The sequence below is a fragment of the Stegostoma tigrinum genome, chromosome 36 (genome assembly GCF_030684315.1).
Source record: "Stegostoma tigrinum isolate sSteTig4 chromosome 36, sSteTig4.hap1, whole genome shotgun sequence".
NCBI classification, from domain to species: Eukaryota; Metazoa; Chordata; class Chondrichthyes; order Orectolobiformes; family Stegostomatidae; genus Stegostoma; species Stegostoma tigrinum.
Window position 1 is genome coordinate 26,586,124 of NC_081389.1, and position 24,070 is coordinate 26,610,193.

General features: G+C 44.4%; 1 protein-coding gene across 5 annotated transcripts in view; it reads right to left on the minus strand.

Moving 5' to 3' along the window:
- Positions 1 to 24,070, minus strand: part of tjp1a (tight junction protein 1a) — a 174,442-nt gene that overhangs the window by 12,259 nt on the left and 138,113 nt on the right. For 4 of the 5 annotated variants that reach the window (XM_059640092.1, XM_048520639.2, XM_048520642.2 and 1 more), the window contains 3 exons: positions 23,227 to 23,327; positions 17,690 to 17,908; positions 11,000 to 11,169 (listed from right to left, as the gene is read on the minus strand). In XM_059640092.1, coding sequence (XP_059496075.1) covers positions 11,000 to 11,169; positions 17,690 to 17,908; positions 23,227 to 23,327 — 490 coding nt within the window. The remainder of the gene's footprint in view (positions 1 to 10,999; positions 11,170 to 17,689; positions 17,909 to 23,226; positions 23,328 to 24,070) is intronic. The other variant, XM_048520641.2, reaches the window with a different exon arrangement.

A 24,070-nucleotide genomic window follows, 5' to 3' on the forward strand; every position in this document is an offset into this window, starting at 1 on the left:
GGAATGGGAGGGGGAGTTGAAATGGTTCGCGACTGGCAGGTGCATTTGTTTACTGCGAACCGAGCAGAGGTGCTCTGCAAAGCGGTCCCCAAGCCTCCACTTGGTTTCCCCAATGTAGAGGTAGCCACACCATGTACAGCGGATGCAGTATACCACATTGGCGGATGTGCAGTTGAATATCTGCTTGATGTGGAAAGTCATCTTGGGGCCTGGGATGGGGGTGAGGGAGGCAGTGTGGGGGCAAGTGTAGCACTTCCTGCGGTTGCAGGGGAAAGTGTCGGGTGTGGTGGGGTTGGAGGGGAGTGTGGAGCGGATAAAGGGAGCTGCGAAGAGAGTTGTCTCTCCGTAAGGCAGACAAGGGTGGGGTGAGAAAAATGTCTTTGATGGTTCCGGTCGGATTGTAGATGGAAGTGTCGGAGGATGGTCGGGTGGTATGTGAGGACAGTTATTGCGAGGGTGGGGTGTGAGGGATGAGATGCGGGAAATGCGGGAGACACGGTCAAGGGCATTCTCAACCATCGCAGGGGGCAAGTTGCGGCCCTTGAAGAACGAGGACATCTGGGATGTGCAGGAGTGGAATGCCTCATCCTGGGAGCAGATGCAGCGGTGGCGGCGAAGGAATTGGGAATAGAGGATAGAATTTTTGCGGGAAGCTGGCTGGGAGGAGGAGGTGTATTCCAGGTAGCTGTGGGAGTCGGTGGGTTTGAAATGGACATCGGTTTGTAGATGGTTGCCTGAGATGGAGACAGGAAGGTAAGGGATGTATTGGAGACGGTCCAGGTGAACTTGAGGTTGGGGTGGAAGGTGTTGGTGAAAATGGATGAACTGTTCGAGCTCCTCTTGGGAGCAAGAGGCGGCGCTGATACAGTCAATGTAACAGAGAAAGAGGTCTGCTGATGCTGACGCAACTCCACCGACTGCTGACACCAGTGACACTCCGCCCACCGCCAATGCAACCCCACCCGCAACTGACGACTGCATCACTCTGCCCGCAGCCTCCACAGCCAGCAATCCCAGAGAAGACAGCCACACCAAGTCCTGCCAAATCTTCATTATCCCCCCCCCAACACCTCCCACTGACGGAAGATGAATGGTCAGTCCTCAACAAGGGGCTCACCTTTGTCTCCCTCCACCCACACATCAATGAATACCAGTCACATCTGGACATCGAGCAGTTTTTCCGTCACCTCTACCTCCACACTTACTTCTTTAACCAGGAGCCTAACCCTCCCTCCACGGACCCTTTCCCCCACCTCCAACACAAGTCTTCCGCCTGGACACCACCCCCAGGCCTCCTACTCTCCCTCGACCTCTTCATCTCCAACTGCCATCGAGACATTAACCACCTCAACCTCTCAACCCCTCTCACCCACTCCAACCTCTCCCCTGCAGAACGGGCAGCCCTCTGCTCCGATCCCAACCTCACCATCAAACCCGGAGACAAGGGAGGCGCAGTTGTAGTATGGCGCACTGACCTTTACATTGCTGAGGCCAGACGCCAACTTTCCGACACCACCTCCTACCGCACCCCCCTTGATCATGACCCCACCCCCAAGCACCAAACCATCATCTCCCAAACCATCCATGACATCACCTCAGGTGACCTCCCACCCACAACCTCCAACCTCATTGTTCCCCAACCCCGCACAGCCCGCTTCTATCTCCTTCCCAAAATCCACAAACCCACCTGCCCTGGTTGACCCATCGTCTCTGCCTGTTCCTCCCCCACCAAACTCATCTCCACCTATCTGGACTCCATTTTCTCCCCCTTGGTCCAGGAACTACCTAAGTGACACCACCCACACCCTCCACCTCCTCCAGAACTTCTAATTCCCCGGTCCCCAACACCTCATTTTCACCAAGGACGTCCAGTCCCTATACACCTGCATTTCCCACGCAGATGGCCTCAAGGCCCGCCGCTTCTTCCTGTCCCACACACCCGACCAGTCCCCCTCCACCAACACCCTCATCTGCCTAGCCAAACTCATCCTCACCCTCAACAATTTCTCTTTTGATTCCTCCCACTTCCTACAGACTAAGGGGGTGGCATCGGCCCAAGCTAAACCTATGAAGAGGCAGGCAATGTGGAACAGTCCCTCTTGCACTGCACTGGCCCCAAACCTCACCTCTTCCTCCTTTAACTGATGACTGTATCGGCGCTGCCTCATGCTCCCCAGAGGAGCTCTAACAGTTCATCCATTTCACCAACACCTTCCACCCCAACCTCAAATTCACCTGGACCATCTCCAACACATCCCTCACCTTCCTGGACCTCTAAGTCTCCATCTCAGGCAACCACCTACAAACTGACATTTCAAACCCACCAACACCCACAGCTACCTGGAATACACCTCCTCCCACCCACCTTACTGCCAAAATTCCATCCCCTATTCCCAATTTCTTTGCCTCGGCTGCATCTGCTCCCAGGATGAGGCAATCAATTTCCGCACATCTCAGAGGTCCTCGTTCATCAAGGGCCGTCAACCCCCACCCTGCAATGGTCAAGAACACCCTCTACCGTGTCTCCCACATTTCCCGCAACTCATCCTTCACACCCCGCCCTCGCAATAACCGCCCCAAGAGAATCCGCCTAGTCCTCACATACCACCCTACCAACCTCCAGATACAACGCATCATCCTCCGACACTTCCATCTACAATCCGACCCCACCACCCAAGACATTTTACTCACCACACCCTTGTCTGCCTTCCAGAGACCACTCTCTCCGTGACTCCCTTGTCTGCTCCACACTCTCCTCCAAACCCAGCACTTTCCCCTGCAACCGCAGGAAGTGCTACACCTGCTCTCACACCGCCTCCCTCACCCCAATCCCAAGCCCCAAGATGACTTTCCATATCAAGCAGATGTTCACCTGCACATCCGCCAATGTGGTATACTGCATCCGCTGTACACGATGGTGCTTCCTCTACATTGGGGAAACCAAGTGGATGCTTGGGGGCTGCTTTCAGAACGCCTCCGCTCGGTTTGCAGTAAACTGCACCTGCCAGTCGCAAACCATTTCTACTTCCCCTCCCATTCCTCAAACGACATATCCATCCTGGGCCTCCTGCAGTGCCACAATGATGCCACCTGTAGGTTGCAGGAACAGCAACTCATTCCCCTTGGGAACACTGCAGCCCAGTGGTATCAATGTGGATTTCACCAGCTTCAAAATCTCCCCTGCCCCCACTGTATCCCAAAACCAGCCCACCTCGTCCCAGCCTGCCTAGCCTGTTCTTCCTCTCACATATCCCCTCCTCCCACCTCAAGTAGCAACTCCATTTCCTACCTATTAACCTCATCCCGACCCCTTGACCTGTCCGTCCTCCCTGCCGCCCCACCCATACTCTCCTCTCCGCCTATCTTCTCCTCTCTCCATCTTCAGTCCGCCTCCCCCTCTCTATTTCAGCATCCTCTCCCCATCCCCCTTTTCTGATGAAGGCTCAAGGCCCGAAACGTCAGCTTTTGTGCTCCCAAGATGCTGCTTGGCCTGCTGCGTTCATCCAGCCCCACACTTTATCAAGGAATTAGTCAACTTGTTCTCAGCTCATAAATATTTATCGAATAATACAGCACAAGGGGGCAACCATTTGGCCCACTGCCTTTGCCACATCTCCCAGCCTGCTTGAGGAAAGGGAGGAAAAGATACACTATCTCCACCCCGCTAGCATACAGTCAGTCAAGGTAGCAACACTCACTCTCACTGTGAAGAGTGCATGAAGACATGCTTGGAGAGGTACCAGTAATATCAAAAAAAGATGAGGTTCCAGCCCGTTGAAGCTAAAAACACAGGACCATCTGCTTGCGTAGCAGTGAAAGTAGCAATGCAACACACAGAGTAAGTGATCCCACAACTAACCGATCAGGTCTAAATCCTGCAGTACTGACAGTCTTTAACAGAAGTGGGGGGAGGGGGGGGGGGAACACAAGCGAAGACGGGGCGACACAGACACATAGACCAAGCACAAGAACGAGAGCGCGATGACTGGAGGTCTAGTTAACTCACGTTGGACAGCTAACGAGTAAGAAGGCAGGACCGTAATTTTAAACTTCAGGTGGTGCAGGAATTTAACCCATGCTGTTGGCAGCACTATACGTTGCAGTAACAGCTGTCCAGCCAACTGAGCTGAAATTGACCCCACACCACAATTAAACAACTAACAAATGGGCAGAGGCTCCACAAATGTTTCCATTCTTAACAATGGGGAAGACCTGCATGAGTGCAAATGCCAAGCTGAGGCATTTACAATAAATCTTAACTGAAATTTTTCAGCCTTCTCCAAAAAAGTACATTGCATCATAGATGGCAGTCATGATCAGCCAGTTCATTTTAATCCATGTGATGTCCTGAAGGGGCTGAAGGCATTGGATACTGAAGGGCCAGTCGTCCCAAAACATTCCAACAATGTCACTGAAGATGTCTCACAACTAAGCTCATTCAGAGCCAACATATTCTAGATAGTGACAACATAAAATCTATCCAGCAATCCAGAAGCTTGTCTAGGTTACGTCCTGGCCACAAAAAGGAGACCTAACCAACATGGCCAATTACCACTTAAGGCTACTCTATCAATAGTAAGTGACTGAACAGGTCATCAACAGTTCAAAACAGCTATCAATCAGCACTTAAGAATAAGTAACAATGATGCTCAGTTTGGTTCTGCCAAGGCTCATCAGCTTCTGACCACTCTTCAGCTTGCTCCAAGCACATAAAAAGAGTGTTGAACTAGGGAGAAAGTGTTGATGATTGCCCTTGACATCAAGGCAACAACTGACCTAGTATGGTATCAAGACATCCCAGCAGAACTGGAGTCAATGGGAATCGGGTGGAAACTATCCACCTGGTTCAAATCATAATGAGCACAAAGGAAGGTGGCTGTGGTCACTGGCAGTCACTCACCACCATTCGGTCAAAAGGTCGGAATATTTCCTGAGGATTGTAAAATTTTCAGCACCATTTTCAACTCCTCAGAAACTCGAGCAGTCCACGTCCAAATCAAGCATCATCTGGACAACATTCAGATTTGGGCTGTTAAGTAGCAGCTAACATTAAAAGCACATAAATACAAGGCAATTTCCAACAAGAGAAAATCCAACAACTGGTTTTTGACAATTAATAGCTTAACAATTACTGAAATCTCCCACTATCATCATTCTTTTGGTGGTGGTGATGTGGATGTTAGGGTGGTGTGGGAATAATGGGTGGAAGTTTAAACAAACACCTCTCCATCATATACAAGGCTCAATTCAGGCATGCACAGGAATACTCTCTGCTTGCATGGACAAATGCAACTCCCAACACCACTCAAGGAGCTGGATGGCATTCAGCACAAATTGGCACCACATCCAACACTTTCAACATTCATTCTCTCCACCACCCTGACATGATGTGGCAGCAATGTGCACCACATACAAGATTCACCACAGCACCTCACCAAGACTCCTTTTTCAGTGCCTTCCAAACCCATGACTTCTACCTCCTAGAACGTAAACAGCAGCAGTTACATGGGAACGTTACCACCTGCAAGTTCCGCTCCAATCCACACCCTGCCCTTATTTCACTGTCCCTTCATTGTCACTGGGTCAAAACATGTAACTCTCAAGCAGTATTCTAGGTGTACCTACACACAGAGTACATTCATTCGGGAAGGCTATTCACCATTACCTTCTTAAGGATTATAAATGCTGGCCTACCCAGGGATGCCAACATCTTTACAAATGAGTTTTCAAAAAACCTGATCCTAACTCCATCTAAGATCTATGCATAGTCACTTTCTGTCACCAAATTGAGTCACTACACTCAGGAGGAAGTACATCATTACCCTTCAAAGGCAGTAATTTATCCATGAGGAAGCTTTTATTTAGCATCAATAATATGTATATCAAGGACCATTGTTGAACCTTTTTGATCTGCATTTATTAGGTCAGAATCACAAGAACACCAGACCTTAAAAGGACCAACAATTTGCACGAGAAGAGGGTATTAATTGATTGACCCCAACTGAACAAGGCATCACCATGGAAAATGCACCCAAGGATGACAGACTCCAAGTTCTCATTAATTTTAAAAATGTACAGTACATGGACATGGTCTGTTTGCAAAGTACAAAATCCTGCGAGTAATTTTTATCATGAGTAAATGAGCAACACAGATTGACCAATAACATGAAATTAGTTGTCAGCATAATTCTTAGTATGAGCGTACAGCAAATGTTGTCTAATCATGAAAGCACATCCAACACGTGACACTATCCTCAAATTTTTGCAAACACTGGCTGGTTTAACACTGTCGTTACTGTGATGCTTGATCGCGAAGGTATGCGTTATATTGTAATGATCCACAATGGGGCACAATTTTAGGGAGAGAAGATTCAGGAAGGAAATGAGAAAAAAATGTTTTCAATCATGGTGGTGGTAGAATCTGGAATGCATTGCCTGAAAAGGTGAAAGAGGCCAGAAACCTTACAATGTTTAAAAAAAAATTTTGACCAGCAGTTGAAACAGCACAATGTTCAAGGATATGGGACCAGCGCATCTTCTGTGGTAGTTATTGTTGGTGCAGACTTGATGGAGTCATACAGCAGAAAAGGTCCCTTAGCCTATGACCAGTCACCAAGATGTATGACCTACATACCTGGCATCACACTGGCAATGCAATTCATCTCTCATTACTCAATTGTGTGGTAGGCAAAATATCTTTTTGCATAACAGGATTCTGTAGGCAGAGAATACCACTCATATTGCAATTGCACAGCAGAAATATGTGAAGCTAGCTGTTCACATGTAGCTCATTTTTTCTTAAGACACCATCTTTATAAGCTGAGGTAGACTTGGCACTTCTCAAGGCCAATAACAGGCAGCTTTAGACCCAAGCACGAGTTTGTGACCAGCAAGCAATGATCAATCGGAATGGTCAATATTCTGCAAGATAGTTTACATGTGGCCTATTTCAGCATCAAGCCTGCCGAATAAGCAAGAGCTCAGGTCTAACTTAAAAGGCTGCTAGTGAGGCCAACCTTGAGTGTGAAACTGTAGAAATACCAAAACATATACTGATCAGTCAAAATTGGCATGCTTTAAAAACAACTGCAGATTTCTCAACCTGCACAGAGGAAAATGCACTATTTTAACTGCTCCATTTCAAAGCTAAACTTGAGGCAAGAATAATCAACCATGTCAGAAGTCCTTACAATGCAGCTGTCGATTTGAGATAGCAATTTATCATTTATATGTTGAAAACATGCAAGGGGTAGGAGGCAAGGGCTATTCCCTCAAAGGAACAATTCTCGTGGAAACTAAAGATGTCAGCGAAAGCAGTCCTAGAGGGCATCCCATGGCAATACCACCTATTTGGGTACACATTAGTTAAACTCTGCAGTTTGCTATATTCATAATTGCTACATTTGACTCAATGAAAAGATTCAAACATTGGCTGTGTGTCTAGATCACAAAGATATTGGGATGTGGCACATAAATGCACTTTGGTAGGTGTAACCAGAAGGCAAAGTACTGGGCTAATGGTAAGATGCTTAGTAGTGTAGATGAGCAGAGAGATCTCAGTGTCCATGTACATAGATCCTTGAAAGTTGCCACCCAGGTTGACAGGGCTGTTAAGAAGTCATACAGTGTTTTAGCTTTTATTAATAGAGGGATCGAGTTCCGGAACCAAGAGGTTACGGTGAAGCCGTACAAAACTCTGGTGCGGCCACACTTGCAGTATTGCGTACGGTTCTGGTCACCGCATTATAAGAAGGATGTGGAAGCTTTGGAAAGGGTGCAGAGGAGATTTACTAGGATGTTGCCTGGTATAGAGGGAAGGTCTTACGAGGAAAGGCTGAGGGACTTGAGGCTGTTTTCATTAGAGAGAAGAAAGTTGAGAGGTGACTTAATTGAAACATAAAATCAGAGGGTTAGATAGGGTGGGTACAGAGAGCCTTTTTCCTAGGATGGTGACGGCAAGCACGAGGGGGCATAGCTTTAAATTCAGGGGTGAATGATATAGGACAGATGTCAGAGGTAGCTTCTTTACTCAGAGTAGTAAGGGAGTGGAACGCTTTGCCTGCAATGGTAGTAGATTCGCCAACTTTAGGTACATTTAAGTCGTCATTGGATAAGCATATGGACGTACATGGAATAGTGTAGGTTAGATGGGCTGGAGATTGGTATGACAGGTCAGCACAACATCGAGGGCCAAAGGGCCTGTACTGTGCTGTAATGTTCTATGTTCTAAATCTATAAAGCTTCCTGCAGCAGTAAATAAGTAAACAGAGTCACTGCATTGCTGTCAACTTGCAGGTCCTCTATGTTCTTTTTGAAAATGAAGGAATCCCTCACTAAAAGTGGAAAATATTAACATGAACAGGAAGTCTGCCAGTCTCAAAGATTGCCAATAAATCAACATCCTCTTATGCAGGATACTCTGTTGTTCCCTTGAGATTTAGTACTGAGATTCTATCCTGATCAATGCAAGATGAAAAGCTTCAACAGCATGTTCAGTGACACTGCCAGGGGAGGTGAACCTGTATTTTGGCTTTTGTGAACCTTGCGCAATTACCTGATACGTTTAAGTCTGCAGCAAAGGGGAAGTCACCATAAAAATTACAAACAAGAGTAGGCTGTTTGGCACCTGAACCTGCTCTGCTATTCAGTATGATCATGGTTGATCTGACATTCCTCATTGTCCACTTTACTGCCATTTTCCAATTACCTTAGACTCTGGATCAGTAACGTAATCAATCTCAGTGTTAAATACACACAAGAACTCTGTCCACACGTCTCTCTGTGGAAAGACGTTCAAAAGACTCGCAACCCACCCTCAAGGGAAACCTTTTTGGTTTTAAATTGGCACCCTTTATTCCGAGACTATGCCTTCTGGTCCAAGACTCTCCCGAGGGAAACATCTTCTCAGCTTCTACCTTGTGAAGTCCCTTAAGAATCCTATACGTTTCAATAAGATCACCTCTCATTTTTCTAAACACCATTGAGTAAATACCAACTTTTTAAAAATTTTTTGCTTAAAAGGCAATCCTTCCATAACCAGGGATTTTCTTAGTGAGCCTTCTCCGAACATTGTCCAATAAATTGAGATACTCTCTCAAATACGGAGATCAAAACTGCTGTGTATAAATGTGGTCTCATCACCTCTGTCTAGGTGCAGCAAGATTTCCCTATTCTTATACTCCAACCCCCTTGAAATAAGGACCAACAATCCATTAGTCTTCCTGATTACTTGCTGCATACCAGAGTATGAGCTTTGTGTTTCATGCACAAGTTACTCCCAAATCCACTTATGTTGCAGCTGAAGTTTCTCTCCATTTAAGTAATATTATGTTCTTCTGTTCTCTCTTCCAAAATAGACAACTTCTCCTCATTTTCCCACATCATACTCCACTTTCAATATTTTGGCACTAAACGTACTAATATATCTCTAAGCCATTTGCATCCTCCCACAACCAAACTTTTCATAGATTTTAGTGTTGTCTGCAAGTGTGGCTTCAGTATATCCACATCTTTCCTCTAAGTCATTAATATATATTGTAAACAGATTCCTTCCCAGCACTGATTACTTGGGCAACCCATAACCAGCAGGGTTCCAACCTGAAGAACAACCCCTTATCTCCACTCACTGTTTGATGGCAATGAGCCAATTCTCTATCCACATCATTATTACTAGCTCCAACACAACAGATCACATGATGGCCTTTTGTGAGGTACCTTGTCGAATGCCCTCTGTCAGTTCAAATATAGTAGACCTACTGGCTCCTCTCTATTCACTCTCAGACATCCTCAATAAACTAATAGTCAGACTGGATTTCCTTTTCATGCAGCCATGCGGACACTACCTGATTAGTGAATGATTTTCTAAATGTTCTATTACTTCCTTAATAATTGACTTCAACAGATTTCCAAAAACAAGATGTTAGGCTAATTTGCTTAGTTACCCACTTTTGGCCTTCCTCTCTTTTTGCGTGGGCATGTCATATTAGCAGTTTTCCGATCCTCTATTACTTCTCCAGGAGCCAAAGATGTTTTTAAAATTAGAACCAATGCATCCACTCTAGCTACCTCTTTTAGGATCCTAGGATGCAAGCCACCAGTGCCAGGGACTTTTCTTTCTTTAGCCTCATTAGTCTGTGTAATACGGATTCTTTAATTATAGTGACGACACTTAGTTCATCCCTTGTATTCTTTAGTTACAAGTATGAGAGAAAGCCAAACAGATGGGAGTTTAAACATCTCTATGTTTCTTTGTTACTGGTCAAACATTGACAAGATTCCAGAGGGAAGACAACACACATCATTTCATCAATGCACAAAGATTTTGCATTTGAAAGAATTTCTAATCAGAGCCTGAGATTCACATAAATACGCATATTTCATTAACAGGAGATAGTGTGGCTCAGATAGTCTTGCAGCCCCAGTCCATGAGTTGAGCACAAATTTCAGAGCATCATTTCACTGCTGCACTGCAGGAGGGAGATTCATTTTGAAAGACGTTAGTGAAACCCCACCTGCATGATCAAAAATTCCATGGCACCAACTGTAGAGTGACAGGGAGGTTTTCTTTGTGGCTTTGATGAATTATCCTTTCTCAAACATCAAAACAGGTTAACTGGTCACTTAAGTCATTGCAATTTGCCAGACCTTGCTGTGTAAGCAGGGTGCTGATCTTGCATACACAATAACGATCACCTTCATAAAACTTGCAAAATGATTTGAGGTATCTTAAAGGAACTTATGAGCCATGTTATTACATGGAATTCTTTTCTTTCTATCCTGTTTCAACTTACAAACAATTTCTTGCAATCACACAGAAACAGTGGTTTGAATGCGGTCGCTCTGTATTTTACATTGGGCTGCAATGAACTCTGCAGATGTGCACTATGTTGCGCAAATTATGAACTGATTCACTCTCCAGCAGATGGGCAGCTATTTCTTCTATATATACTTAAAGCAGACCAAATGTATTCGAAACAAATGTAGAGAGAAATAGCATTACCTTCAGATGGAGAAAGCTTGGGATGCCCTGGCAGTGGCAACGAAGAGCTCAAACTAGATGGTGGTGGTGGCCTATACCGTGACTGAAGGCTGGGCAACTGTGATACAGAATCATATTTCTTCTCATTGGTGCTGGATTTGACAACATGATCCAAGTTTGTTTGTGCACTCCTGTAAAAAAATTTATAATTCTTAGTAAAGCATATTTCTACGTTCAGTTCTTTGAAACTGCAATCAGAAACAACAAAAAAAGGGTGTAAACATCACAAACACACTAATTCCCAAATCTAGCAAAATGGTGCACTTAGCCCATTAATGATTGCAGTACACATCCCAATTCTTCTGGTATAGCCAACTTACTTAATGGAACATTTGAGAAGTACAAAAGCTAAACAGAAACATTACAAAATTATAACTTCTAACACAATATCAGCTCGCATCTTTTTTGATGTGATGCACTTCATATTGGTGAGGATGTCACAGTATACTTGGGGAAAATGATGCAATCTAGATGCACATTAAAATTTATTTATTGAAGTGCAATGTTGTGAATCAATCACATGAAATCAGTATTTTGGTAAATTGTGTTAATTTGAACAGACAACTGCAAGCTCATAAACAACTTTGAATTAGCTTGTTGCTGATTTGGAAGGGCAATATATTTCCACATCAGGATGGTGAGTGGCTTGAAGAGGAATTTGCAAGTAGTGGTATTCCCATGTACTTGCTAGTATCCTTCTAGATGGAAGCAGTCATGGTTTTGGAAGCTGTCCTGAGGATCTTGAGTGAATTTCTGAAGCGCATCTAACAGATAGTACACATTGTTGCTACTTAGTGTTGGTGGCAGAGGGAGTGGATGCTTGTGGATGCAGTGCTGCTTTGTCCTGGATGGTGTCAAGTTTCTTTAGTGTTGTTGGAACTGCACTCATCTGGCCAAGTGGAAAATATTCCATGACATTCTTCCTTTGGGGAGGCAATGGCCTCATGATAATCACTAGATTATTAATTCAGAGACATCCATAATGTTCTTGGGACCAAGGTTTAAATCTTGCCATGGCAGATAGAATTAAGTGTCTAATAATGACCATGAAACCATTGTCGATTGCAGAGCTCTGAGATGCACAGGTATTTAGGTGTTCAAATGTATGAACAACAAACTGCTGGTGTGCAGATAGAGTTAATTAGGAAAGGCAACTGAATGGCATTTAGCACAAGGGGAACAGAATGCAAAAAAAGCAAGGTTATATTTCAGTCATACAGGGCACAGGCGAGACAGCTTAAATACTATGCATAGTCTTGGCCATTTTATTTAAGGTAGGGTGGAAATGTTCTGAAGGCACTTCAGTAAAAAAGTTTACTCGATTAATATCTGGAATTTAGGTCAGGGTGGTTATCGAGTGAGGAATGATTAGATAAGCTCGACTTCCAACTGCTGGAGTTCAGAAAACTAAGAGGCTTGATTGAAGCGAAAAAGATCGGAGGGGTCCTGGCATGGTATACGTGGAGAGGATGTTTCATCTTATGGAAGGAGCTACAACTGAGGGCCACTGTTTAAATATCATGAGTACCCATTTAAAAGAGAAAAGGAAATTTGTTTTTCCTCAGTGAGCTGAGGGCATCTTTGCAACTCTCTTCTTGAAAAGGTAGTGGTAAGAATTATTGAATATTGAAGGAGACAGACTTTCGTTAAGTAAGGAGTAGAAAAAGGTAAGTTAAGTCAGGCATTTCAGATTACAATCAGATCTTACTAAGGATAAAAGGACTGAATGACCTACTTCTAATCATATGTTTTTGTGTATTAGATTCCAGATGCTGATGACATCAATATTTACAAGGTGATTGATCAAACATGACCTGCCTGAATGGCAGAGAAGGCTTGAGGGGCCAAATGGTTAATTGTCTCCTATGCATACACAGCTGAAACAACCTGAAAAGTAAACCACCGAATGTAAGAGAAGTACAGTATGAATTTGAAATAGTAGCACTCATGTGTCCCTCATTTGCTGCGTTCCCATTCCTACTGTATCTCCCCTCCTATCCACCCCTCCCCCTCACCATCCCATTCACTTCCCTTCTCTTTCTCCCATGCATCCTTTCCTCCGCCCATCCCATCTTTCCTCCGCCCATCCCATCTTTCCTCCGCCCATCCCATCTTTCCTCCGCCCATCCTATGCCATCCTTCTTCATTTCTTGTTGCAGCAGCAGCGCGAGTGGGAGCTTGGACCAGGGGCCTGTCAGGAAGCCGGTGAGTCACTGTTTGAATTTATAAAAAGCTTACCTCGATCGGCAGCACCTCAGGTCAGAGGTTTCTGGAAAGGGAGTGACCTTTTTTTAACCCCCATCCCTCGGCTATACAACTGATCGTTGTGTAAACCTGAGACCCGACCCTTGTAGGGCCTCCCACCCATCCACCTCCTCTAACCTTATGCACCAGGGACAAATCAAGGTAAGCTTCTCTTTTTTTTAAAACCTTCTGTTTAGAGGATTAGCGGGGATGGAAGTGCAGGTAGAGGAATGTTCCTCCTGCATGATGTATGAGGTGAGGGACACCATTAGTATCCCATCCAAATACGTCTGCAGGAAGTGCACCCAACTCTTGCTCCTCCAAAACCGCGTTAGGGAACTGGAGCGGGAGCTGGATAAACTTCAGATCATTCAGGAGGCAGAGTCAGTGATAGACAAGAGTTTCAGGGAAATAAGTTACTATTTACGTGAAGAAAGCTGGGTGACTATTAGAAGGGGGAAGAAGCAGTCAGTGCAGGGATCCCCTGTGGTCATTCCCCTAAAAAACAAGTATACCGTTTTGGATAATTGGTGGGGGGGTGGTGGTGGAGAAACTTACCAGGGGCATTCCGTAGGGTGCAGGTCTCTGGCACAGAAAGGAAGGGGAGGATAGGAAGAGCATGATAGTCATTGGGGACTCAATAGTTAGAGGAACTGATAGAAGGTTTGCCACGAACGAAAGAGACTCAATTGGTGTGTTGCCTCCCAGGTGCCAGGGTCCGTGATGTCTCGAATAGTGTCTTTGGGGTACTGAGGGGGAGAGGGTGACCAGCCCCAAGTCAAGGTCCACGTAGGCGCCAACGACATAGGTAGAAAGAGGCATAGGGTTGTCAGGCAGCTAGGGTGGAAGTTGAGAGCCAGAACAAACAGAGTGGTTATCTCTGGTTTGTTACCCGTGCCACGTGATAGCGAGGCAAAGAACAGGGAGAGATTTCAGCTGAACACGTGGCTGCAGGGATGGTGCAGGAGGGAGGGCTTCAGGTACATGGACAATTGGGGCTCATTCTGGGGAAGGTGGGACCTCTACAAACAGGACAGTCTCCACTTGAACCAGAGGGGCACTAATATCCTGGGTGGGAAATTTGCTAGTGCTATTCGGGTGGATTTAAACTAGCTCAGAAGGGGGATGGGAAACTGAGGTGTAGTCCTAGTACACAGAAGGATGAGTGTAGGAAGGACATGGTCAGGACCTCACTGTCACAGGAGTGTGCTGGCAAACAGCAAGCTGGATTGAAGTGCGTCTACTTCAATGCCAGGAGTATCTGGAATAAGGTAGGTGAGCTTGCAGCTTGGATAGGTACCTGGAACTTCGATGTTGTGGCCATTTTGGAGACATGGATAGAGCAGGGTCAGGAATGGATGTTGCAGGTTCCAGGGTTTAGATCTTTCATTAAGGTCAGGGAAGGTGGTAAAAGAGGGGGAGGTGTGGCTTTGTTGGTCAAGGACAGTACAACAGTGGCTGAAAGAACCTTTGATGAGGACTCGTCTACTGAGGTGGTATGGGCTGAGATTGCAGAGGAAGGTTTGTCGACTGAGTCAGTATGGGTGGAAGTTAGGAACAGCAAGGGAGCAGTCACTTCACTGGGGGTTTTCTATAGACCCCCAAATAGCAGTAGGAGATCGAAGAAATCGTTGGCCGGCAGATTGTTGAAAAGTGCAAACGTAGCAGGGTTGTTGTTATGGGTGATTACAACTTACCCAATATAGATTGGAACCTCCTTAATGCAGATGGTTTGGATAGAGCCGTTTTTGTCAGGAGGGTTTCCTTACTCAGTATGTGGACAGGCCGCCGGGGGAGGCCATTTTGGATTTGGTGCTCGGCAATGAGCCAGGACAGGTGTCAGATCTCGTGGGGGGAGAACACTTTGGTGACAGTGACCACAACAGCCTCACATTTACCATAGCCATGGAAAGGGAAAGATGCAGTTACCAGGGGAAGATATTTAACTGGGGTAAAGGAAACTATGACGCTATCAGACAGGAGCTGGGAAGTACAGATTGGGAGCAACTATTCCACAGAAAGGGCACAGCAGACATGTGGAGGCTGTTTAAGGAGCAATTGTTGCGAGTGATGCACAAATTTGTTCCTCTGAGACAGGTAAGAAGGGGTAAGATTAAGGAGCCTTGCATGATGGGAACAGAGGTGCTTCTCGTCAAAAAGAAAAAGGCAGTTTTAGTACGGTGGAGGAAGCAAGGGTCTAGCACAGCTTTAGAGGATTACAGGCTTGCTTGGAAGAAGCTCAGAAGTGGACTGAGGAGAGCCAGGAGGGGGCACAAAAAAGGCTTGGCAGGAAGGATTAAGGAGAACCCAAAAGGCATTTTACTCATATGTGAGGAATAAGAGAATGATCACGGAGAAGGTAGGGCCAATCAGAGATAGCGTAGGGAACTTATGCATGGAGTCTGAGCAGATAGGGGAAGCCCTAAATGAGTATTTTGCTTCGGTTTTCACTAAGAAAAGGGACCTTGTTGTGAATGAGAACTTTGAGGAGCAGGAAAACAGGCTTGAACAGATCGAGATTGAGCAAGTTGATTTGCTGGAAATTTTGGCAAAACATTAAGATTGATAAGTCCCCAGGGTCAGACCAGATTTATCCTAGGTTGCTCCGGGAAGCGAGAAAGGAGGTTGCTTAGCCGCTGGCAAAGATCTTTGCTTCCTCACTCTCCACGGGAGTTGTACTGGAAGATTGTTGGGAGGCAAACGTTGTTCCTCTTTTCAAGAAAGGGAATAGGGAAATCCCTGTAAATTACAGACCAGTCAGTCTTACATCTGTGGTCAGCAGTTCTTCGAGGAAGTCACGAGACAGGTTGACAAGGGTCAAGCAGTGGATGTGGTGTACATGGACTTCAGCAAGGCATTTGATAAGGTTCCCCACGGCAGGCTCATTCATAAAGTCAGGAGGTATGGGATACAGGGTGATTTGACCGTCTGGATTCAGAATTGGTTGGCTGACAGGAGGCAGAGTGTGGTTGTAGATGGTAAGTATTCTGCCTGGAGGTCAGTGCTGAGTGGTGTCCCACAGGGCTCTACTCTTGGGCCTCTGCTCTTTGTAGTTTTTAATCAAAGACTTGGATGAGGAGGTTAAGGGGTGGGTTAGTATGGTTGCTGATGACACAAAGGTTGGAGGTGCCGTTGATAGTATCGAGGGCTATTGCAGGCTTCAGCGAGACATTGACAGTATGCAGAGCTGGACTGAGAAATGGCAGATGGAGTTCAACCTGGATAAATGCGAAGTGATGCATTTTGGAAGGTTGAACTTAAATGCTGAATATAGGATTAAAGGCAGGATTCTCGGCAGTGTGGAGGAACAGCGGGATCTTGGTGTTCAAGTGCATAGCTCCTTCAAAGTTGCCACCCAGGTGGATAAGGTTGTTAAGAAAGCATACGGTGTTTTGCCTCTCATTATCAGGGGGATCGAGTTTAAGAGCTGCGAGATTATGCTGCAGCTCTACAAAACCCTGGTGAGACCACACTTGGAATATTGTGTCCAGATCTGGTCGCCCTATTATAGGAAAGATGTGGAGGCTTTGGAGAGTGTGCAAAGGAGGTTTACCAGGATGCTGCCTGGACTGGACAGCTTGTCTTACGAGGAGAGGTTGACTGAACTTGGACTTTTCTCACTGGAGAGAAGGAGGAAAAGAGGTGACCTGATCGAGGTGTACAAGGTAATGAGAGGCATGGATAGAGTCGATAGCCAGAGACTTTTCCCCAGGGCAGGATTGACTGCCACGAGGGGTCATAGTTTTAAGGTGTTAGGAGGAAGGTATAGAGGAGACGTCAGAGGGAAGTTCTTCACCCAGAGAGTTGAGAGCGCATGGAATAGTTTGCTAGTGGTAGTCGTGGAAGCGGAGTCATTAGGTGACATTTACGCGACTGCTAGACAGGCACATAGACAGCAGTGAATTAAGGGGAATGTAGGTTAGGTTATTTTATTTTTGTATTAGGATTATTCCACGGCACAACATCGTGGGCCGAAGGGCCTGTACTGTGCTGTACTTTTCTATGTTCTATGTTCTACCCTCCCTTTCTCCACCACATGGCCTGCCCTTTCTCTACCTGGTCATCTCATCCTCCATACTACAGACCCTTCCTCTGCACTCATGACACTTCCTCTACCCATCCCATTCTGCTCCACCTCACTTCTTTCTTCCACCCCTGCACCCCTCCCCTTCTTCCTGCCTCACTCCACCCATGGGAATGAAACCTCCTCCAGAGCAGCTACACTGACAATTAACCAGCACAGGTAGGAACTTAACCGCTTTGTACCTTAGAATTCAGTCGCAGAACTATGCAAGTACTTAATCTGTAATCTTACTCTCATGAAGGCAGAAACATTCTCAACTGCAACAGAGAAAAAATATATACAAAGGCCTGGCAAAAATTTAAAACTTCTTCTTGTCAACCAACCTGGGTAAATATCCAGTGTAGTTAGACTGAAGTACAGGTTCTGATGATTTCACAGATTCAGGATGGCTGCTGGCTGGAGGCTGAGTTGTTGGCTTTTGTTCCAAGTTTCTGCGGCCAAAATAAGACAATTGCTTCCTATAATCTTCCTCATCTTCATCTGCGCTATAATGATTTATTTGTGAAGCATCTTCTGCAAGTTTCACCTGAGTTTCAGGACCTCTGCAGGTAAAGAAATCCAGCTACTTTGTGATTACATTATAGCTTTAACAGGGCAATGAAGTTAGCCAATCACACAGAAAAGATTCTTTCCTATTTATAGCAATTCTTTCTAAACTAAATTTAATCTGCCACCAGAAAAAAAAAGCCTACATTTGCGAGTTTTGAGAAGAGTTGTAGCTCAGGTTGAGGTTCTGGATGTAAGTTTGCTCGCTGAGCTGGAAGGTTCGGTTTCAGACATTTCGTCACCATTCTAAGTAACATCACCAGTGAGCCTCCAGTGAAACGCTGGTGTTATGTCCCTGAACATTAGAACATTATTTCAATGATCCACCACACACTGCAGCACAGAGGAACTACGAAGAGCAGAAGAAAATCACCTATACAGCATATTCAAAAAGAACGGGTACCCAATGAACACAGTCCGCCGATTTCTCAGCAACAAACTCAAACAAACAGACAAAACGTGCCCAGAAACCATAACCACTCTCCCCTACATCAAAGACAACTCGGAAATGACTGCCAGACTACTCGGACCTCTTGGCATCATGGTAGCCCATAAACCCACCAACACACTAAACAGCAGCTAATGAACTTAAAAGACCCTATACAGACAACAAACAAAATACCTTGCAAGAACTGTGACAAACACTACATTGGACAACCTGGCAGGAAGCTAGCCACCAGGATACATGAACATCAACTAGCCACAAAACGACATGACCCACTATCACTCGTATCCTCACATACAGATAAGGAAGGACACCACTTTGATTGGGACAACACATCCATCCTAGGACAAGCCAAACAGAGACACGCACAAGAATTCCTAGAAGCATGGCATTCCAACTGGGACTCCATCAATAAACACATTGATTTGGAGCCCATCTACCACCCTCAGAAAAAGAACAGGAAGTAACATCACCAACCCAAGGAAACCTAAACACAAATAGAAAGCGGGACATAACACTAGCGCATCACCGGAGGCTCACTGGATTATATTACCTAGAATGGTGATGAAACGTCTGAAAACGAACCTTCCAGCTCAGCGAGGAAACTTACATCCAAAGCCTACATTCTTTTGAAGTTCTATATTATGTGACTCTCGGTTCACAATACAGGTAAAGTCAGCATTAGGCACAAATTCTTGTTATTTTACTCAACTGTGTTTCAGGAACAACAGCGATCTCAATACTTACTCCTGCAAAAATGTACCATAAACTATCCACTACTCCAAACAATCAATTAACTAAATTATTTCCTGTCATTCAGTCAATTTCATATTGCTAATGTCCCTTTTATTGCACGATTTCTATATTTGTTGGCAAAAATCAGTCATGTGGCACTGTATTAAGTACCTTCCAAAAACTCTCATACACTGCATCAATAGCATGGCCCTCATTAATCTTTTATTAACTCAAAAATCTCCAACCTTGATAAACATTATGTACCCTCAAAAAATGTGTGCTGGTTTGCTGTAAGGTAACATGCTGTTGTCCAAATGTGTCCTGTATTAATTTTATTCTGAATTATTGTTTCTAGAAGATTCTTCGTAATCAAGGTTTAAAACTGACTAGCTTAAGATTATCTTTACACCTCTGTCAGCAAAGGTGTAACATTTGCAATTGTCCACTTTGGTACCCCCAAGTACAAATATAGGCCTCTTGGAAAAGTTGGACATGAATACCTCTGAACCAAGAAGCCGGGAGAGATACCAGCACTATGCCATGTGCCCACTACCCAAGTGTAAAGACAACTAAAACATTATGACCAGTGGCTCTGCCATTTAGTCTCCTTTCCCTCAGCATCCATACATGTATTGCATATAATCCAGGTACCTTATTAACATTCAAGTACAGACAAAAATCATAGGAATCGTAACAGTGCAGGAGGCTGCTTGGCCAATGCATCTGCAATAGCTCTTCAATGAGCAGTGACTTCGTGTTCTTCCCTATACTCTTGCACATTGCCCTCTTGAATGTCTCAAGTAACTGCCTTCACCATACTTTCAGGCTATGCATTTCAGATTCAAATTTTACCTGTGTGAAAATGTTCTTTTCATTCCATTTATGTTTGCAAATCACTTTACATCTGTGTCCTTTCATTCTTTTTTTTAAAAAGGTTGAAGTTTCTCCCTATCTACTCAACCCATTCCTTTTATGGTTTTGAAAACTTCTCTCAGATCTCTTCTTAGGAAGACAAAAGTCTAAGAAGAACAGTTTCATTCTCTCCAATCTACATTCGTAACTGCCCTCTCATGGTCTTGGAACCATTTTTGTGATTTTTTTTCAGCACTCTCCAACGTGTTCACAAACTTTCCTTTAGTGTGGTGCCCAGAACTACATACAATGCCTCAGCTGTAATCTTACAAGTGCCAATTATCTCAATTTTAACCTTTTCAAGTGACTGAATTACCTCCTCTTGCACCATGATCTAAGTGTCATCAATTTTCCTTCCAAAAGCCATAAGCAGAAAATTAATTCAATACTTCAGCCTTGCATCCCAATATCCAAATACAAATAGTCACAGTCAGAGTCATACAGCACGGAACCAAACTCTTTGATCCTACCAGTCCATGCTGAACATAATCCCAAACTAAACTAGTCCCACCAGCCTGCTCCTGGCCCATATCCCTCCAAACCTTTCCCATTTGATCCAGATACAGTTAAGACACCTGGCAGGAGATACATTGCACGTGGTGCTGGTGGGCGAACTAGTGATCTACAGTAATCACATTTATAGAAAAAGTTTCCAGCTTGGAGAACATCAGCTTCATGGTAAGCTGGATTCTGAGCTATGGACACTGCAGCAGCAGAGAGAACATGACCTGATACATTGTTCCAATAGACTAGGTACTTCCAATTTCATTAGTCAAGATGAGGATCTGAACACGAGATAGACAGGGGGAAACCAAACTATAGCACTGGAGGAGCAAGTTTTCACTTTGTTACGTAGCTGGTTAACTCTATCACATGCTGCTTCTGCAGCTTTCCTGAATAGCAGCTGTACTACATTGGTGCTTCATTTTAAGTGCGTCAGATGCTGCAGCTGGCAGACTCCCTTACATCTGAATTGAACCAGGTTGATTCCTTGGCCTAAAAACAGAAAATCCTGAAGCAACTGAGCAGGTCCTGAACAATGTGTGGAGAGAGAAACATGGTTAATGCTTTGAGTCCTATATGATATGACTCTTCCTCAGAACTGAATGGGCCCAATTACTATACTTTGGAGCCAAAGTGTTAACATTATTTCTCTCCCCACAGATGCCGCCAGGCCTACTGAGATTCTCCTGCATTTTCTGTTTTTTTGTTTCAGTTTTTCAGCATCTGCAGTATTTTTCTTTTATTTGATTCCCTGGCTTAGGTTAATGAGAGGGTGCAAATGCGAGGTTTTGCACTTTGGACAAAAATACAGGCATGGACTATTTTCTAAACGATGAGAAAATTCATAAAGCAGAAGTACAAAAGGATCTGGGAGTCCAGGATTCTCTAAAGGTTAACTTGCAGGTAGAGTCCGTGATTAAGTAAGTGAATGCAACGTTGTCGTTTATTTCAAGAGAGTTGGAATATAAAAGCAGCAATGTGCTTCTGAGATTTTATAGAGCTATAGTTAGGCCCCATTTAGAATACTGTGTCCAATTTTGGGCCCCACACCTCAGGAAGGACATACTTGCCCTTGTGTGTCCAGCAGAGATTCACACCTGGAATGGTAGGTTTAACGTATGATGAATGGCTAAGGATCCTGGGATTGCATTAATTAGAGTATAGAAGATTGAGGGGAGTCTCATAGAAACTTACAAGATAATGTATGGCTTAGAAAGGGTGGACGCTGGGAAATTGTTGCCGTTAGGCAGGGAGACTAGGACCCGTGGGCATAGCCTTAAAATTAGAGGGGGTAAATTTAAAACGGAAATGAGGAGACATTTCTTCAGCCAGTGTGTGGTGGGCTTGTGGAATTCATTGCCACGGAGTGCAGCGGAGGCCGGGATGTTAGATGCTTTCAAGGCAGAGATCGACAAATTCTTGATCTCACAAGTAATCAAGGGCTACGGGGAGAGTGCAGGGAAGTGGAGCTGAAATGCCCATCAGCCATGATTTAAATGGCGGAGTGGACTCGGTGGGCCGAATGGCCTTACTCCCACTCCTATGTCTTATGGTCTTATGGACATATATGGTAGGTCATGAATTAATTGTCGAATATAATTCTGATACTGTTGATGGCCTACCGTACCTCATGGGTGTCTAATTTTGAGCTGCTAGATTTGCTCAGACTTCAGACAACATCCAAACTCCTACTTTTACCAGTCTTTTACTAAAATTATCTTTGGGATTACCCTTTATGTTAGCTGCCAGTCTCTTTTCTTATTTTCTTTTCTCTTCTCTTATTTGCTTGTTTAATTCCCCTCTGAGAATTCAACTTGCAACCTGGGTCTTAGCTACATCAGCCACCTGATATGTCACAGGCACATTTTTTCTTCTTCATCCTAACCCCACCTCTCACCGACTAGTGAACTCTGAATGTGAATATCTTTCCCCTTCACTGCAACATACCTGCATAGGATACACTTCTTAGGCATCCCAAATGTTCGGCTTTAGGTTTGCCTGCTAACCTTAGATCCAATTTATCTGGGTTAGATTCAAGCTTACCCCCATTGAAGTTGGCTTTTCTCCCATGTAATTAATTATTCTTACTCTGGATTTTACTTTGCCCTTTTGTGTAATTAATCTAAGCCTTGATACATTGAGCAATGCTCTCTAAGTGTTTCCCTGCTGAGACGTGGTCTGCCTAAGGACCAGGTGAGCAGTGTCTCCTTTCTCAGTGAATTGGAAACTTTCTGGAGAAGATTTTCCTGAACCCACTAGGAGCTCCTTGCTCTTCTCTGCCCTTCACAATACTGCTATCCCAGACTATGCTTGAATGAAGTCTTGCTTCATAACCATTCTACAATCCTCATATCCCTCTAGAATATCCTGGCAAAGTTGTTCCTCTACATATTTCCCTTAGTTGGTAGTCTAAAACCACACCAAGAAAAGTCATTTTACCTGTTTTGTTTCTTCAGTCTAGCCAGATAATGGCATGACAAATCCCAGTACTGCAATCAACATCGTAACAAAATTATCTGGTCACTATAACATGGCTGATTATGGGAACTTACTGCATGCAAATTGGCTGTAGGTGTTTCCAACATTACAATAATAGATATATTTCAAAAATACTTAATTGTCTGTACACATATAAATGCGAGTCCTTCAAGTCTTTTTCTATAATCAAGATGCAACAAGGTTCTTTCAAAAACCAGAGGTTAAATATAATAGCTGCACCTGTATAAATGTGAAGATTTCTCTTGTTCTGGTGCTGAATGAGTAATGGCCTTGTTAGTGTTGACTGGAACTAACGCAGGCTTAGGAGCTACTTCAGGTGGCTGTAGTAAGAAAAAACAATTTGGAATTGAGCATTTTTGGAATCAAATTCTACACATCTGTTTAAAACTATGCCCAAGTCAAGTCAGATCCAAAGGCCTTTTTAAAAATAACCTTCTAAATGAGAGATATTTCAGAAGTTGCTAATAATCAACTGTTCCATGAGGAAATGGAGGATTTCTGCTAAGTTTGGATCAGCTGATATTTTCTTTGGAACAGTAGTCATTAAGGAAGGTTAGCCAAGGTGTATAATGCAAACGTTGGTTGCTTTGTGCAATGTGTATTGTCAGGTAACATTCTGTGAAAATGGAAAACATTTAAAGGAACAGAGGCTTTTAGGTGTCTGCTACGGTTAGCTGTTCCAAAACCCTTTTCACTCTGCTTAGCACTGGGAACAGGGTCTGTTGCAGCGGTTTCAATTGGTGACTCAGAACTATTAGGATGACACCAAGGAGTGTTTCAGGATCGTGCTCTACAGGAGAAAATTAAATGGAAGCAAATTCTGTGTTACTTGGTTGCAATTCGCAGTGCTGCTGAAGACAAGAGTTTAGAACAAAGTTGAGGAAAAGCTTCTTCATCCAGAGAGTGGTGGATATATGGAATGCTCTGCCCCAGAAGGCAGTGGAGGCCAACTATCTGGATACTTTCAAGAAAGAGATAGAGCTCTTAAAGATAGTGGAATCAAGGGTTATGGGGATAAGGCAGGAACAGGATACTGATTGTGGATGATCAGCCATGATCACAA